Below are 19,749 nucleotides of genomic sequence, written 5' to 3'. Positions count from 1 at the left end.
CATTGAATAGTTTCTTACCTGTCTGAAGTTGTGTCACTTGTTACTTGATGCCTTACTCCTGAGCCATTCTTAATTGAGTCTTGTCTTGTGAGCCCTTGAGATCTGTTTTTGTCCGAAACTTGTGTGGATATGTCACCTGACGGTCCTTGGTACTGCGAATGCTCCTGCAGCTTTGCTTTTTTCTCTTGAGGTGCTTCCTCGTTCCGCAGACCTCTAACACCTTCTTGCTCAGGCTGCTGTGGTGCATTTGTTCCACTGTTATAGAACCAGGCTCCTGATTTTGTGAGGATTTCTTGTTGTTTTCGGCACAAGTTACATACCCACATTACCTGTTCAAACATATTTAAACGGAAAAACTGTTAGCTTGTAAATACTCTAGAGGAAGTTTTCATCAAGCATACATCAACTGATTGTTGCCATTTCCAAAGACAGAAAGAATACTATTTTAATTCTTTCTATTAAAATTACAATGGTTTAGCTACAGCACAATAAAACATGTCTATACAACCCTGGAGGAAACTGGTTTAGGAACAAAAAAAACAAACAAACAAAAAAAAAAAAATCAAAGCTTTTATTCTACCTTTGCTTCATCATTTATTATACAATGGAAAACCACAGATAAAAGCAATATAAATGAAAAGGATCTACATATTGACATTCCAATGGCAGTAAATGTAAGATTTGAAAATGAAGATTATAGGTTGAAGATGACAGGACTATAGGAAAAAATAATAAATCATTAAACATTTAATCCATTCTCTTACTAAAAGTAAGGAATTTTGGAATAGATCCTCTTCTGTTGCAAACAAGTAATTTTATTATTCTCCAAAATGCTCTGCTGATTTACTTCAGTGGTGGTTTGTATCTTAAATTTACATGAAGAGAGTTCAAGAACTGACTTGACTTTCAAAGCTATTATAAAATAAAGCCATTTTATAAATAAAGTAACACAATATATAAGGTGGTGAGTGTCTCATAGCCAAAGTTTAGTTTTCAGTGTATGCTTATTAAATTATTAAATGATTACAACTTTCCAGTTGTGAGATTCTGCACATAGTAATGAGATTTTTTCATATTCTATAGTGTACTTGCTTGCAAAGCTTTTGTATCTGATCACCTTTGTCACATGGCAGTGCAGGACATTAATTTCTGATTCAGTTCTTATGTTATATGAGTAAAAATCAGAATGTAATTAATCAAATACAACAGACCAGTTATTAATACAATAGCACATTCAAACTGGTTATTATGTTACCTTAAAATTTGGATTGTAGATAGCATTAATTCACCACAAGTCTAGTCCTTAACCCCCTAATCTTCATTTTTCTTTAGCTTTAACTCAGCTCTTCTGTTCTTTACTCATTATTGTCTTGGTTCACAAACAAAATGGTATCATTTTTACTGCATGTCCCTTGAACATCTACACTCAGCCTTCAATCTAGTTATCATGCCTCCAGTTCTAATCCTACAACAATGTGCCTCTTTTTCAAGGGTTTACAGTACAGGACATTCAAAGGCTTACATTAACGATCTTCATTATTCCTTTAAATGCAAGTAGCTCAATGGTTGGATTGCACAGAAAACGTAGTTTGTCCCTCCACAATGCATCTAGCTCCATCCACCAGAAAAGGTTTTGGAAGCTGTGATCTGTATCTTACTTTTATTCTCCAGGCAGTTATCTAACAGAAAATTTGGACCATGCTGTCTAGTCAAGTCTCACCAAAATATTTTGACGAAAGCTTCATATAGAAGGCTACGTGGATGCAAAGTTCATACTCAAACTCATTGACTGCCTCATTCACAAATTGCCAGGCTTGGGCAGGAAAAGGAGACATCGCTTGCCCATTTAATGGTGGCAATGTGCCTCATCCTGGTAAACTTCCTTCTTTACTTTTTATAGTGCTGATACTCCGTCTGTGAGAACTCATGTCTGCTTGTCTCAACGAGGCGGAACAAACTATCAAATTAGTGCCAGTAAAAAAGAGGGGCTCTCTGAGTAGCAGCTTACTTGCTGAAGTAGGTTAGATGTCCTGAGAACCAAGGTCAATACTGTTTATGCTTCAGGGCCAGCCATCATTCAAATACAAATGTAAGAACAGGTCTGTTTTACCTCTGCTAATTAAGTTAGAAAGTACACAAAAGCTCCAAACTGAAATTTCAGCACCAAAACCAGAAGTATTTTTGCCGTCTTTAATCAATAGCAGTTAAAAGCCTTTAATATTTCTGGTTGGTTTCTACAAAGCTAAAAGTAGTTCTAAACTTTCTATGTGTGTATCAGCACATTGACAGGACCAGATGTGAACAAATTATTTAAGTATACAAATATACAATAACTTGAAAGAATATGAGATAATATCCCCCAAAGTTTTTGTATGCTATTTTTCCTTCTACTAGTAGATATTAAAAAGTCACAAAAACTAGATATCACAATGTAAACACTTGAGCACCTATGTCCTTGGCTGACAGCCACGTTTTGTCCCAGGACAATGCACTCCAGGATGACCGGTACTATTCTTTTGTACCCAACAGAATGAGAGGTCCTTTTGAATGAATATGATTTAATATCTCCTCCTCTAAAAGCAGAATCAGGGAAAGTACTCCTGACTTAACCTCTTCCCCATGACACACAAAATGTAGTGATCTGTTTCACCACGAGTCTGAGCTCCTGCCAAACTAGGGAGATGTAATAGCAGAACAGAGCAATGCAATTGTCAGCGCCATCAGACCCGTATGAAACAAGCAAATATATTACGACTAAAGTTCAACCAAAGCCAGTCCCTGATTAAAGATGCTATACCTATCTTTGTTGTTGCTATCTACTGTATCATCATCTGGTATTGTACTTCCATCTCTACAGCTTGGAAGCTGTTTTTCACTGTCCGTGACACTTCAAGAAAGACATACCATCTCCCAGGCCCTACCGAACTCAAACTGGTTCTGTTTCCATTGCACAATGTTTCTTACAGACTACCAAAGTAATTGGGTCAGACCTGCAGGAAATAATATGATCACTTAAATGGAAAACTCCTCATGAAACAAAATTTTAAAACAAAAAAACAAAAAAACAAAAACAAACCAAAAAAACCCAAAAAAACTCACAACAAAACAACACCACCACCACTTAAGGTATTTCACGTGTTTTGCAGATTTTTTTTCTGCCTTTCTAAGAGTGTTTCATAGTATTTACGGCTAACACTTCTGACAAAGCCTTATTTACAATGTACTTTCAAAATGTAAACTTCCATAGTGTTGACCCAAGCAGTTACATTTTAGCTTCAAATAATCACACACAATGAGCAGAACGGCAACTGTCACACAGACATAGAAATTTTTATGCTTTCAGTGAGCACCAAGAAGTCCAAAGCCTCAATTAGTACAGGGATAAACTGACTTTTCAATCCTATCGTAGCATATAGAATTTTTCTTGCAGTTTAAAAAATACTGGTAATTTACAGTGCAGACCTCTCAATTAAATAACAGACGCGCATGTAAGACAGTGTCATAAGAGCAGTGTCATAAGAGCACAGATGAGAAGGTGGCACATTCCTGGGGAGGATTTCTCCTTCTGCCCCCAGGGCCCTGCGACAGAGCACTCAGCAGCTCGCACACACCGAGCAGCTCTGTCCCCACCATGTCCTCACCAGGACGGAGCGTTTCATGTGACTGAGGAGGGGAAGGGGAGACTCCCCGGGTGGACTGCATGCTTAATACATGCATTTTGGCATATCTGCAGAGAAGAACCACAGATGTTTCGCTTCTATAACAGGAATGAAAAAAGAGAAAATCCCTTCCACAAGAACTCTGCACTCTGAAGCAGGCACGCTGCTCCACTCCGCAGAGTTCAGCTGTCCCGAACACATTTTGTACATGAACATCAGTGTTGCAATTTGTGGGTGTCAGTTCTTCTCAGCATGGGAACACTGACAATTTGAAAAGGAAAAAATGGACAAAAATTTGCTCTCCAACCTCTCTAATTATTCTTTAAGTACTAGTTTAGAATATAAAGTGCTAGCAGTACTGTATTGAGATGCAGGTTTCAGTAAAAAAGGCTGAAACACCATCTAGTGCTTAGGACAAGAATTACTGAAGTTCTTATCGAATGTATTTCTCCTGCAAGTGTGAAAATAACCACACAAAATGTATCTAGCCTGACATCTTCACATTAAATCTCGACTTTTTTTTTAAGACTTTTTTTTTTTTAATGCCGCACTGAAACAAAGTATTCCAAATTTGGATTGGACAGATCTACCTCAAACCTTCCATGTGCTTTCCATTCACAAAGATTAATTCCATACAAAGAACAAACAAGTTCTAATTGTTCTTGGATTTCTTCACTAATTTTTACAAGATTATTCTACAATGTGCTCTAACTTCTGCTAACATTGCCCAAAAGCTTTCACCACGTAACATTAGCACCTTTTTTACACAGGCGCACAAAAGCAAATTCTACAAAAACTGCAATATCTGCATAAACAGCCATTTTACATCTACACATCAGACATAATTAATGCACCAAAAAAAAAGAAAAAATCACTCCTTTGTGTTGTCCTAAATAAAACATTACAAATCTATCAATGAAATTCTTCAAAACACATTTCACACACCAGTTTAAATTCAATAAAATGGAAAATATACTTATAAAGAAATTACATTTGCAGACATTTTAAAGCAAAAAGGTAATTTAATAAAATTATGTTAATATTTTCAGATACATTAAGTGAAAAGACAGCTGCCTTACGAAATACCATTCACTGTTCCCCTAATTATAGATGGCCTAACACTAACTCCTAAGAACCAAATGGAAATCTTAATTTATTTAATATTAGATTAGAAGACACAGTACATTTGACTATGTATCAGCCTGGGTTTGATATTTAGACACTACAAGCCAAGAAATAATTGCACCGAATCCTCATGAGTCTTCAGAACATTACTTCGAATTACAGATATGCAGCGGTGCAAAATCATACTGGAAGGTTCCTAAAAGACAGCGAGGTTTATTATTACAGTTTTACCAAATCTTTTAGAGTTCTGCTTGGCAGAAGCACATAATATATTTGCATTATATTAACACACGGGCTTGCTGCTAGAGGTCTTCAGAAAATTTCACTTGGTTTAAATATATATATATTTGTTGTAGTAGTAGTAGTAGTGGTAGTATTGTCCTTGTATTTTATGTAATATACAATTCCTTAAACAACATACCAGGTAAAGAGCATACAGCATTGAAAGCAAGGGGGAGAAAAATAGAAGAGTAGGAAAACTCTTTGCTTGGGTACAGCATCAAGGCAAATAATCATGTTTACTAACACACTAAAATTAGTCTCTTTTTTTTAATCTGTCACAAATGGAAAGCAACTTCATCACATCACGGAGCAGTGCAATGTTTGAAGGCAGCCTGTACCAAGGAAGTGTTTTCGAGGAAGGAGCACTTCACCTCTCCATTAGTCACTGCGTTGACTTGGAATAGATGCTGCCGAATCAGCACTGGCACTTGGTGACACGAGTTAGAACTGCATTTCGGTAATTATTTTTCTACACAAAAATAAAACCCAAATAACTGTTTTAAGAACTAATCTGGATTTATTTGATTGTATCTGAGAACAAAAACTTGCAGTACTGTGAAATACTCCTTAAATATGTTTTTGGTTTTTATTTGATATCTATCAAATTTACTGCTTCTCTTTCAAAGCCAAATGAATCTGCAAGATTTCATGTCCTCTAAAATAAGTTAATAACATTATTGACATTGTGTGGTAGCTTCTGATACTGCACTATAGGAAACAGAGGTTATATCTTAGTATTTATCCACTCAGCTCTATCTTATTCATTCAACTATACCTGTGGGATACCGTCACCCTTTGTGTCACACCATTTTCTTCTGTGAAATTAATGTGTTTAGTCAATGAAGTATATTTCAGGAGCAAAGATAATATCTGAATTTGTGACTCTTTATAAGAGTTGATACAGATTACTTATTTTTTCAATATTTTGCTATGCCACTAGTCTGTGCTATAGTACTGATTTTCACACAATTAATAAAGTTATTATCAGTTTGACCAACTGCTAATGACATGTGAATACCCATCCCCCAAAATTGCATTAAATACCATGTGGATTCCAACATCAGTTAATAAAAGAAGGAAAGCTTACAATACTAGTATGAGATTAACGTATTTCCATAAATTTTAAAGAATATGTGTATTTGCAAACAAAAATTCTGTATACTGAGAGAGTGACTATACTACACATTTGCTTCTTGAGGAAGCTGCAGACAGCGGTGAGGTCTCCCCTCAGCCTTCTCTTCTCCAAGCTGAACAAACCCGGTGACCTCGGCTGCTCCTCTTAAGCCTTGCCCTCCAGACCTTTCACCATCTTGGTCTCCCGCCTCTAGGCACACTCTAGTAGTCTGATGTCCTTCATACACCGAGGCACCCAGAACCGCTCACAGCACTCAAGGTGGGGCTGCACCAGTGCAGCGCAGGATGGGACAATCACCTCCCCTCACCAGCTGGCAACGCTGTGCTACCCAGGCTGGAAACCCTGAGCTGCATCCTGCAACGGCTACGCATCTGATGCCTGTATGAGAGTCAGTCACAGCTATACCTGACAGAACAGTAAGAAAAATGAAGACTAAAAAAATATTTTATCTGTATGTCAGTTTAATGTCTTTCAAAATAGAAAAGGAGAATAAGCAACAGACTCAGTGACACCCCACGTAGTCAGGTATATATAGTCTCAATCTCCTTTTACGAAAGGAAAAAGGAAGCTATGTACAAAGAAATAAAGCTACTTTTTTTTTTTCATTCCAGCATCAAATAATCCCCTTTGTTAGGAAGCACATCTGGTTAATGGCCTACATATTTTCTTTATTTATATTGACAGCTCTCTGTACTTTCATAAGTATTTCACCCTTTAAAACATATACAAATTCCATATGTGCAAAGTCCTTCTGCTACTTCAGCAGCCTGTTGAGGTAGCTAGGTGAGTCCCTCCCCTTCACTGCTACTATAAATTAGTAGGATTTGAAAGTCTTATTAGTGAGAATTACTGCCTTACCTAAAATAAGTACTACTTCACATTTCACTCAGATAATTGTATCTACACTTTAACAACCACTTCCTGCTTAATTATTATTTTGCATCCTTCCCTCCCTGTGGGGAAAGGGAGGTAGAAGGTGGTAAAACTCTTCATATACACATTACGTATGTGGGAACTGACAGTATAAAGCAGAACAATGCAAAGTCTCATACCTTAAGTCCTTCATGTCCTTCAAAACTCATACTATGAGAATACAGATGAAGTAACATCAGGAAAAAAGTCATGCACAAAGTGGTTTTAAGAACACTAACAACTGAATAGGCTAGTAACCTCTCTTCAAGAAGAGAGTCCACACTATTATTTCAGTCAGCAGCTAACAAGTAGTTGACTGTACAAAGTATTTTATCCTATTATAAAGACAATTTAGTCCTGACAAACTTTGCATCGTGATTTGAAGCTCTTATCAGAACAGAACCCTTTCTAGATGTATGTCCTGGAAACCATGTCTATGCCTTAAAAATGACACACAGTTTGTCTAACAAAGAGTATGTAGTTTGTTAGAAAATCTTTTTAAATAGGCTGTACAGTTATTACATTTCAGGTCACAGGTAAACTTATGAATTTACCTTGATAAACCAACATATCTTATAGTGTCATCTCCTTGTAGCTTCTGCCTCTCCCTTCATTTTTTCAGCATATGCTACAGACAATGTTGAGTGAAGCAAGTCAAGGTCTGTGGAGACACTGCATGCAGCCTACATAAATGGGCTAGGTTAAATGTTTGAGGCTTCAGAAAGAAAATTGGTTAAACAGGCATTTTCATTGAGACCAAATCCTGACACAAAGGTTTCAGTATGAAAGAATATTTGGCTTCTCAGGATGTGAAGATTTATGTGTTTTCATTCCCAACTCTGGACCAGGTCTAACCCACATTTAACTCCATGAAAGACAAAGACAGCAGTCTATCTCTCTCTGATTAAGCCATCCCTTTCTTACCTAGCCATCGTGCGTAAGTTTGTAACTGGTGGCATGCTGTCCCTCAGATAACTGCCTTACACAGTTTTGTGGACTAAGGACACGAACAAACTCTTGCCTATGATAACTATATGGCATGAAGATTAGAATGTACCGTAAGGGACACAGCATTATGTTACACTTTCTTAGAGTTGAAGGAAGAGCAGAAATGAAAATAATCTAACATACCGACTTGGCAATATCATCATAATAGATTTCCAGCTCCCTCTAGTGGGCTGTAGTCGGTTCCCTGTACGCAATGTTACCATAGGGCAGCAGCAGTAAAAGGCTTTGGGAGGGTGTAACGCCAACTTTGAAGTCTTGCCTCAATACTTCTGGCATCTCTGTAAACAAGCCCTAAAGACAGTCAGATCCTATTTCATTTTATTTTTCTTTTCTTTCAGATTTCAAACCTAGACTCTTGAAAGGCATAAAGAACCTGTATTGATCTAATGCCTAAGTATTTGAATAGTCTCTCCTGTGTTCTCTGATGAAACTGCTCATGCCATAGTGTCAGCTTTTCTACAAACAAAACTAAGTTTAGGTACTTTAGGATTTCCTCAAATCTGTGAAGTACAAATCTTCACATTGCAAGTCCTTGAATCTTCCTGAATTTGCAAAATCCCTTGTGTTAATAGTGAACATCGGCCACAGATCAAGATGTTTTAACTACTTTTATTCATAGAACAGTTTGGTTCCTCCTAAATTTTTTTTAAGATTTTTCCATCTCAATAGTATGCAGATTCTCCTTAAAAAAGCTTGTTCCAAATAGAAGACTCATTTAAGTAAAATAAAGTGAAAAAAAAAATTAGATCTTTCCTTTTATTTCTGTTGCACAGCTCATGTTATCAGAGCATTCTGTAGTAGGAACTTTCAGGTTCCAAATTAGAACTAATAAAGGGTTTAATTTTTCTGTAATTGACTAAAAATATACTTAAAGAATTTTAATTTTATTCCCTAATTTGAAAGCTCTTTCTCTGTTTTCCTGCATCTGCCAGTACAAAGAAATCAAATGCTTGAAATCCTAATTTTGATGTCATAAAAGCACTGACAAAGTTTTGTGTTGTCTTTTGGTTGGTTTTGTTCTTTGTTTTTTACAATTAGTACACTAGTTATAGTAAAATGTTTAAAAGTGGCTGACAGATGATGACTAGGCCAGTAAACTGCCTTCTAGTTTAATGTAATGGATGACCATAACTGAGCCTATAAAGATGAGCTCACCATCGTGGATTCTAGAACTGAAATTCCAGCCCATCCTTCAAAATACACTTATGTACACTGATAGTATTTCAAAAGATTTTTTTAAAATGGTGAATTGTAAAAAATAAAATCTGAAAGATCGAGGGCTCCCCCCATTATAGTCTATATTTGCAAAGGCAAAGTTGTTTCAACTTCAAGTAAACTGCCACTAAGAGATAAATCTCCCTAAGATTGATTCTATGTGACTCAGATTTTCAAACGAGGGAAGGAAAGCACTCTTCTAGGGGAAAAAAAAAATAATAAAAATAAATTTAAAAATACATCAATACTAGTTAAATTTGAAAGCAATAAGGCTACCAATGTTAATGTACCTAATCTGAAAAGCATGTTCTCATGACACAGCTGATATATGATTTACAGCCCGCTGTATCCTGCTGTAACTCCAAATCAGCTAATAGTAGTGAACAATGGAAACTCTGTCATCAGTTTTGAAGCAGTATGATAGAATTTTTTTTATATCTGGTTCAGAATTATATTGCTTGAAAAATGTTTGTTGAATAACACTGTTTTTGAGAGAGTAACTCACAGATAGCTAACCTCACTGTAGTAAATGCACACCTGCTCTGATTTCTGAAAGCAAAAAGTATGCACACTTTCAAATTTTACAAGAGGAACATAAAAAAAAAATAGTACTGCATAGTTTCTTCTCATGTATTCATGGTAAATTCCTGAGCATCCTCAAATGTCCTAGCAGAAAAGACAGAAGTTTTGGTTCAGAGAGAAATTACTTCAATGAATGAATTGCAATTTAAAAAAAAAAAAAATAAATTCTTTGTGCAGTTACACTGCAACCAAAAGAAGTAAAATAGCAGTTCTTTTGTCCAAAGTCCTAATCTGCTACACTTCTTTAAGGGTCAGAAAATGGTAAAATATTTAAATTGATGACCAGAGGAGTGCGCATTCTATAAAGCCTATAGAGTAAGGATATGCACTTTTCTAAGTTTTCTATGATTTTTTCTAAATTTGCTAAAATCATTCTAGTCAAAAAAACAAGCCAAGAAAACTAGTTACTTTCATCATTTTTATTCCTTCAGACCAGGGTCCTCACATGGACATAGCATTAATTTCATAACTCTGATGGATGATTTCTTCAAATTATATACAGGCAAATAAAACCCCACATTTATGCAATTTCAGTGATTGTTAAAAAAAAAACATGATGAAGATGAAATCAAACCTCAGTAACTTAAAAGATTCCTTGGAACTGGGCTGACATGATTGGAAAGGCAAGTATTTTTCAACTACTATAGATCTATTTGCAGAATTTATTGGGATCAGTTATGTCTTCAGTCCTATTTGACAAGTTAATTTCCCATAAGTATATGGCACATAAGAGAGAGGAAGAACTGCTCGCATCAAAATTAGCATCACCAAACATACAACTATAACCAGAGTTTGAACATGATCACACACAACTACAAGGATGAAAGACACAGGAAAACATAGTTTCTATGTCACAGTAAAACTACTTTTTATGAACTTACAATAGTAACAAATAAGGTCCTTGTCTAAGTAGCATGATTGCAATTGCTTTCTAATTAGCTGTAGAGAATCTAGTAAAGGCTGGATACATGGCGCAAGTCTCAGGAAGTTTTAGCATCTCCTCAGGCTTTAAGAATAATAGCCACGGCTCCCTGGCTGGACCACCACAACTCTAAAGGCATAACAAAGATCTCACTGCACATTTTTCATATGATGGGGGGGTAGAACTAACTAGGCAAGTCATGACATTTCATATGATATCATGAACTTCCTAAAGGATGGCTTTAAGGTTTATTGTAACAAAATAGAAGCATATGATCAGATATGGACCAAATTATTTCGGTGTACGTGGAAAGAGCTGTACTTTCACTTTGAGCAAAAAAGGATGCTTCGTGTCTAGTAGTTTTAAAAAACTCTCCAAATTACATCAGGGCTGTCTAAAAACAAAATGTGTTTGAGTTCTATTAATGCCCAAAATTCAATGTTGGATTCCTTCTCATGTGCCAGGACTGCTGGTAACAAGGTGAGAAATACTAGCTTTGGGGAGATCACTAAGAGGATACTCACAGATTTATACACAATTGTCTTCCTTCTGGCCCAGAGACACTCTTTCAATTCAGCGTCAGCTGTGAGAACTACTGCAGGCATATGCACAGGTACTTACAACGTAAATTACAAATTTACAATATGTGCATGTCATCTAGCTCTGTGTTTCCACATAAACAGATGTGAAGAAAACTTTCCCAAGGTAATTAGAGGCTAGAGAAAAGTAGGTCCCTACAACATTTCACTTGTTGAGAGCATTATCACAGTGACAGGAACAAGGTGGCACATTGGGGCAGTGGGTTTGGATCAGTCACCGTCCTTGAATGCTGTATTTCCTGTGCTTGCTAATTTCATCACTGCAGACTACATTCAGATTTACAGTACTATTATTCTCAATTGGTTTAGACACTGCATGCTTTCCAGTCAAATGCATATTTCTCTAGTTATCTTTTTATTTAGTTATTTAGGAGCAATCTTGACAAAATACCACAGAGATCTGAAAGACTGATCACAGAACTTTTACGACACCTGTGATTTAAAATATCTTGCAGCAGATCACTTCTGAGGGACATACACTCCACAGATATGCTCCACAGAGCCAAAAAAATACATTTATGTTGAGGTCTGGGTCTTTATCATTAAAGGACCCAGTTAGTTCAAAGACTTCTTTGTTCAGTATGTCACCCGTGCTCTATAGGAGGCTTCAACTAACAGAATCCCATACTGATCTGAATGGTAACCAGTAAATAAAAGTATATCTATTTTTAAATCACTGAAAACAAGGATCACGTCTTTTGATCTTTACTAAAAAGGTTAACGTGTTTCATTTACACAAGGTTTTCCTAATACCCAGATAATCTGCACTAGTAGTGTTGTACTAAACATGAAAATGAAGGATTAATAAATAATGTTAATAAAAGCTAAAAGTTATAGGAGAAAGAAAAGCCTAATACTCTTGGATTTGTTCTTACTTCAAATTGAACTTTAAATTTGTGACACAACTACAATAGAAGTATCAGAATGCTATTCACAATACAAAATGTATCTATGGTATTTTGTTAAGCTTTTGGCACAATAAGATTACAGAAGCCTAATGTTGCAGGATCATACCTGTTTTATTTCAAAGTCTCTTATAAATAGCTACTTAAGATAAATCCATGAAGAAGCTATAAACCAAAAAATAATCATATTCATCTAGAAAGAGCCCAGAAACATAGATTACCAAAAAAAAAAAATCTCTTTGCAACATGGTCTATAGTAATAAAGTACTTTCTCTTGAATAAAAATTAATTTTTTTAGACATTTTTAATGCGCACTCCAGATTGCTGTCTGGTTCTGTAGGCTAAATTGTAAGCAAATTTTCACTTTTTTGCTACAAATATTTTAATAACAATGCAAACAATTACACTCTCTCCAAATGACTAAGGCCAGACATCCAGTGAAAGTTTTCTTTGGCCTCTCCCAATGATGGCCATGACAAAAAGAAGCAAAGTCAAGATTAGATAAAACTAAAAAAGAATTAAAAGCAGAGTTAGAGGAATTTCCTTCCCAACTATAGAGCAAAAATATTTTGTTAAAAAAGATATATAATCATCATGGTGTCAGAGTTTAAGAAAGTATTAATGCTGAATGCAAACAGACAACTAGACACTTGTACACGTTGGCAGAAAAAAGCATTTGAACCCTGTCTTCGATGTAGAGGTAAAACTATTCTGACCTCTTGGAAAGATACCATACGTTCCTTACCTTGAACTGTAAGAAATCCAAAGCATTAAGAACAATAAATATCATCTTCCATAATCACATGACCAAGTATCTGAGAGCAAGAACACCTTAATTAACCAGGTCATGACTCTGAAGTTATGTAGCAATTACACTGAAACTGAAAGATGAACAGGTTAAATGAACACTAGTGATTAACCCTGCCCAAGTTTAAACACTTAAAGACAAATGAGAGGTGTAGCTGTATAGTTAGAATCTTAGTCATTTATTTTAATTTCAATTAATAAAGATACATCTAAGACTCTATCAGTATAAAAAACCTCTAGGGATTTATTTTGTGAAAGCATATTATCCACAACATCAAACAGAGCTTCTGTTAATTTTAATTGTGTTTAGAAAGCATAGGTATTTTTTTTTCTTGCAGATTTAAAATGAGGCGGACTCGTGAACTACACAAAACCAATTCTCAAAAAAAACTACAAACATTAGCATACATCAATTGACTGAAATTGAATTAGCTACCTGAAATCCAGGCTTTTTCATAGATCTCCTTGATGCTGAATGAAGGCATCTTTATGATACTTCAAGGAATTTTTAATTTTCAAATACCCTGCTATTTATACTTCATAGGTACTGTCTAAAGACAGTATTTTTCACATTTATTTCAATTTCTCCATGAATGTGCTAAAGTCAAATGTTTGATGAAGTTGTCTACATAAAGTCACTCATAATATGCTGAATAACTGTCTTGCCTGTGCATCCAATATCTGATATATCAACAGATGCTTGCCATACAAATTCATTTTCTCATCTAAATAACAGACGATACTAACCCAAAGCAAGTCCTTTTTCATTTAATTCTTCAACCTTTCAATACACTGTTCCTTGAAGACACTAGCTAAATAAAGCTCTAAGTAAACAGTTGAGGAAACAAACAAACAAACAAACAAATGTGCCTTGGGAGGTTTGCTGCTTTATTCTATTACTAACAATGTCTTCATTATTTATATATATAGGCACTGGTTTCCAGCCAATGAAGCTGAATCTAGGTAATTAAACATTTATACCATCCCCTGCTGTGCCATAATGTCTAACTGTGTCCAAAGAGTCCTAGGTGTGCTGTTACACACCCGGGACTGAGACAAGGAATTTGCTGAGCTACCTTTGATAAAGGTCTACACCTGGAACATAATAGCACATGATATGGTTTCTGAATATTGCAAGAGGTGGCAAAAATAACTTACTGCTCAAGAACTGTTTCATCTTATAGTTCCAGAACTGCAAATAGCTCTATTAATTTCAACAAACATGAAAGTGAAAATTTGTTGATATGATAAAATATATATTGCTATTACACTGTTTCCATACACTATTTAATATACGATTATTTTAGGATAGCTTAAAGAAGAATTTAAATGGAAATTAATCTATTTTGCACAATTTGAAATTAGAAGATAAATTTCTAGTGTTTTCAGAATAGGAGAAATATTTAGCAAAATGAAAGCCATCCCCTCTAATTCCATCAGACTCTCTCTAAATCAACTCTAATGCTTTTTGGAAATTCATGCATGTACAGGACAAGGTTTATAGGAGGAGCTAGTACCTTATACACTAGCTGTTGTAGGTGAAAAAGTTATAAAATTTTGGGGGCACATAAACCTTTGCTCATCTAAGTACATATATGACTGTAAAAAGATTTTGACTTACTCTTCTAGTTAGTTTTCTGTTTATTCTTAAGCATAAAAACACATCCGAGAGTGTTCTCCAAGCATGGGCCTTGCTAACATAAGCAAAGTCTTATTACATAGATATAAAACCCCATGTAGTCATCAGATTGAACTATTTAAAACCATTTTGAAGCTCTATTGTGTCATGAAGTTGTTTTATTTTTATTTTCCAAATAACTTTCAAATACAGGAGAAGCTGGGAAAGGAGACTGGCAATTCCTAGGACCACACACTCTCCTTGAACACTGTGGAGTGTATGTCATTGATCTGTGCATGAGAAAATGAGGCAAAGGGCATTACAGTGGAGGGGGCGGGGGGAGGGGGGAAAAAAGAACTCTCATTCCTTCTCATTCCTTCCCCCTGTCCCCCAAGTTCTTCAGCAGCTCACAGAAGTCAAAAGGAAGTTGGACTACAGTGTAGTGTAATCTCCATGTTTCTTGACCGTGATGGCCAACAGAGAGTGTATCTTAGTATGACAGTAAGGCCATCAAAGTTAACAATACATGGCACCATGGCACCTAATTTAGGGAAAACATTTGTATGTCAGTTTAGCCATCAGTAGGATGCATTGGCTATGTGTGGTCTTCATAAGGATGTCAAGCAAGTTTAAATCTGCAACTTTAACAAGATGTGTGTGTACTGACTACATTCTATTACATCGCATCATGACAGTCTTGGATACAGTGAAAATTGAAAGCTAGGTAACATATTTTCGAGTAGAGAACATGATTTGACTGTGCAATCACAGTAATTTTCACAGAGAGAAAAGAAAGCAACTTAGTATTTAAACATATTTACAGAGAGTCCATTTTATTTATGTTTTGCACTCCAGCCCCAAGAAACAGAAGACAGAAAAACTGTGAGCTTTCAGTGCTGTGTTCATTAAAAGCACCTTCTGCTACTGGAGGTTCATTCTGTAGTGACAAAGGAAACAAGAGTGAGCTCTGAACACAGTACGATAAAGGAGACAATATTAGACAAATGGATACATGAGAAATAGGATCAGAGAACAGCCTGGGACAAGCGGCCCAAGACAGGAAGGTCTAAGTTGCCAACTCTCCAAAATGCTTTTAGAGGAACATGGTGAAGGAAAACTGGGGACTGCAGTAAGACAAAGGGAGGGAGAATAATGCCCTATGATGATTGCTTTTGATCTTTTCTGATGTAATTTTATACAGAATTTGCTAAAAGTTCTTCTGCTAAAAGTTTGCTAAAATTAATTGCTGTTTTCTGAATTCTGCCTAGGAATCTCAAAAGTTATTAAAATTTCATCTAATGATTAAAATTCAAATAAAAATACAAAGTCAGTTAAGATATTAGGGAAATTAACCTAGGAAACTATTTAGTAAATACATTTGATTCTGAATTTGCTTAGAGAAGTCTTTGAGATTTCATTTAAGAAATTCTGCAAGTTCTTAAGACTGGTGAAGGTTGAAGACTTGTTTTTTAAAGACAAGCTATTGGTCTGTGTCGTAAGTATTTCAAAAGGTATACATTACAAAGGTAGCAGACTTATGTCAAGGTAAGTCTCAAATGTTTTATCCACTTGCACAGAAGATAAAGACAGAACAAGGAGGCAGTTCCCTAGCATTGCTCCTCAGATTTATCCTTTACAGAATTATAAATAGTTCTGTTGAACTATGTGAAGCAGACTAAAACAGTTTCCCTCAAAACAACTTCCTGAACCCAGTAAGAGAGATGAAGGAACAGAGGAATTATCAGAACCCCATTTCATGTCATGTTAAAACATATCCCTTGAAAATAAACACTTGAAAAACATGAATTGAGGTATCTAAACATCAAATGCCCATAACTAGAGACTGTACATGGATTTTATCGGTTTTTAAAAGCCAGATCATGACCAGCAAGCAAAGTGTTTAATTGTTTATGCAGAAATACAGCTATGAAAAGAAAAGCTCTGCTTCCAGTTTGAGTAACAGGTCTGTGTTAGAATCTGTGAGATTAATACCAAGTAGTTCAGTCTTTCCACTTTCTCTGATGGACTCCAGATTAGGTTCCAGTGCCATCAGTGCTTTCTCAGGAAATGATTCTTCCTAGCACTGAATGAAGGCGATGCAAGAAAACTGAGAATTACTTCCTCTCACTAGCAGGAACATGAAGGAATCATAGTTTCTCTGAAGTCCCCTTTCTCCTTCAGCTTTTAAAAAACACGTTTTCTCTGTATCATAAACACACATATACATCTTTTTTTTTCTTCTGTTGACTCCAGTTTTATGAGAAACAATCAACAACTTCAGGGATGGAGGGAAAAACAAACTAACAAACAAACAAAACAAACAAAACCACAAACAAAGAAAAACAAAATGAAACAAAACAAAACAACAACAACAAAAACAACACAAAAAAACCCACACAACACGCCACATTTCACTATCAGCAACAGATATTGCCTAATCCAGAAAGAGATTTTCCCTCTTTTACAAACACATCAGAGCTGACCTAAACAGCACTTGTTGCAAATGTTTCCATGTAGTTTAATTAAGTTGCATCTAACTGGAATCATAAAACTGGTCTTTTTAGCTCTATACCTGAGACAGTTATTAAACAAACAATAAGAAAATGAACACTTGAAAAACAAAACATGAATTGATGTATTTAAACCTCAAATGTTCATAACTATACACAGGGATTTTATCAAAGCTTTTAAAAGCCTGATCATGACCAGCAAGTAAAGGAACCTAAATCAGAAGCAATCACGTCTTCTGCTGCCGACAGTTTCCAAAAACTTTCTCTATCAGGTTGCTTACCTATTTGTTTTCCCCAGAAATACCAGTGATTACTTTAAAGCCACTGCCTCCAAGTAAAGGTATGTAGTATATAATTTCATTTAAATTCAGGATAACACTCAGTCAGAATTAAAATATGCTACTACTTCTTCATTTTCAACTATTTGCAATGAAAATACGTTTTGACACAAACCGTATTGCACTTCTTAGTTCCTCATCTGTTTAATTGGACCTTCCATGATTTCCAATGATATAGCCATACAATTTCACTACTCTAGCTAATGGTGTTGCTCATTTTAATAATGTTATTTTGTTAGGAATATAATCATCAAAATCTCTGTAAAAGGAAGATGATCCTGTGAATATTTTTTGAAATAAACTTAATTTCAATCATCCTTAATTGACTCTGGTTTCTCAAAGCGCATTTCTCTACCTCACAGTCACATTTTGATTGAATAAGTGACACAACTTCAGGAAAATCTTGAAAATGTACCTTTGTTATTTGAAGAAAAAAAAATTCAGAAGATAGGAAAAATTCACTAACCACAATATTCTCAATTAAAAAAAAAAAAATCAACTGTTTACTTCTCAGACGTGACCTTACTCTTTTATAACTTAACATAAATTATTCTTTTCTGACATATCTGGGTCTCCATTTTGCCAAAACTGCTTTTTTATATATTGTGATACCAGACTAATGAAGGACTGGAACATTCATTAGTCATTTCCACATTCTTTGTGGAAAAAAGCACAGTGAGCTTTACACTCCAAAGTGGTTTTCATATGTAAAATAAGTTCCTTCCTGTGAATGTTTAATGGTACCTTTGCAACATTACACCACAGTCAGAATTCACGTCCAGCTCCATTCCCCACCACCATAAATAGCACCAGTAGTTTGGTGCATGATTGTCCCAATCATTCAACACCCTGTGCTGTCCCAGGTTTTCGCTGCAATCTTAATCTTTATCAAAAGATGTGGCCAGACTTTTACAGGGGACATACTAAAATGTCTTTCTTCTCTCTAACTCCTCACAGATGTGATGCTTTGAATACACCTTGTTTTCCAAATCCATATTGTTTAATTGGGTCAACATACCACCACCAGTCACTAAGTTTCTATAGCTTTATCTAGGAGTCCTGTAGATTGAAGATGCCATTCTACAGTTACAAAATACAGAACAGACCTGTTAAGAAATACTAGAATTCACAGCTTCTCTGATATGCTAATACTGGAAAATGAAAGATAACCAGTAATATTAAGGATTCTCTAACTGTTTTAACCTACTGGTAAATGATGTATCACACAAAATTTAAAAATCTTGTTTATATTGAAGGACCTATTTTGATGATATCTTCATGAAATACACCAGGGTTTTTAACCTTACTGTTAGCGCTAAAATAGCAAGATGAATACCACTGCTGTCTCTCCTTCACAATGTAGTTGTGAAAAAGTTGACCTTAAATACTTATTTTCTTTCTGTCTTCGTAACTTCCAAAACATCTCTTTCAAAATCAACAGAAACGGATATTACCTAAACCAACTGATACACCACCATTTTTTATGGAAAAACCTAACCAGTTGATTAGCTAGAGAAATTCCTGTCCCGTCCCTCCTTAACACATGTCCATGGTAAAACTAAATAATCATACAACCTTCTTACCATTACCTCCTTCACTCCTTTTCTTTTCCAAGCCAATTTAGGATTTGATATCGCTACAATATAAATGAGTACCTCACAGGCACCAGTTCTTGAATTGACTGGGGAATACTGTCAGCATGCCTCAGTTACTTACAAGATTATACTGCAAATGTAAATTCTTCAAGAATAAAATTGTTCCTTTTATTCATCTACATTTTGTACCCTACAGCTACCTCTATATTCTAGGAACTGGTGTTACTTCATAGCTTCTATGAGTTCACAGCCTTTTAATTGTGAAAAACTAATAATGCAGGCCAAAAGAAAACTATTTAACCCTCTAACAGACGAGGGGACCAGTATGTGGGTTTACCATTTAGGATGTTTTTCCTAGAGGGCAAAACCAGCAGATAACTTACAACTTCTGTATTAACACAGTGTATTTCTGAACCATACATGTGAGTTAAACACGAGCTTTGACGGTGCTATCAGTTAGAAAAAAATCCATTTATTGTAGTAAAAGACTTTGCTGTGTATACATTCACTAAATGCCTGTGAACAATAAAGAATTTC

At 35.5% G+C, this 19,749-nt stretch overlaps 1 protein-coding gene across 26 annotated transcripts in view; it reads right to left on the bottom strand.

Moving 5' to 3' along the window:
- Positions 1-19,749, bottom strand: part of RIMS2 (regulating synaptic membrane exocytosis 2) — a 479,246-nt gene that overhangs the window by 357,585 nt on the left and 101,912 nt on the right. For all 26 annotated transcript variants that reach the window (XM_065627842.1, XM_065627852.1, XM_065627847.1 and 23 more), the window contains one exon: positions 19-329. In XM_065627842.1, the coding sequence (XP_065483914.1) occupies positions 19-329 (311 nt within the window). The remainder of the gene's footprint in view (positions 1-18; positions 330-19,749) is intronic.

This window comes from Caloenas nicobarica, chromosome 2 (genome assembly GCF_036013445.1).
Source record: "Caloenas nicobarica isolate bCalNic1 chromosome 2, bCalNic1.hap1, whole genome shotgun sequence".
Lineage (NCBI taxonomy): Eukaryota > Metazoa > Chordata > Aves > Columbiformes > Columbidae > Caloenas > Caloenas nicobarica.
This window is presented reverse-complemented; position numbering and strand designations above follow the sequence as displayed.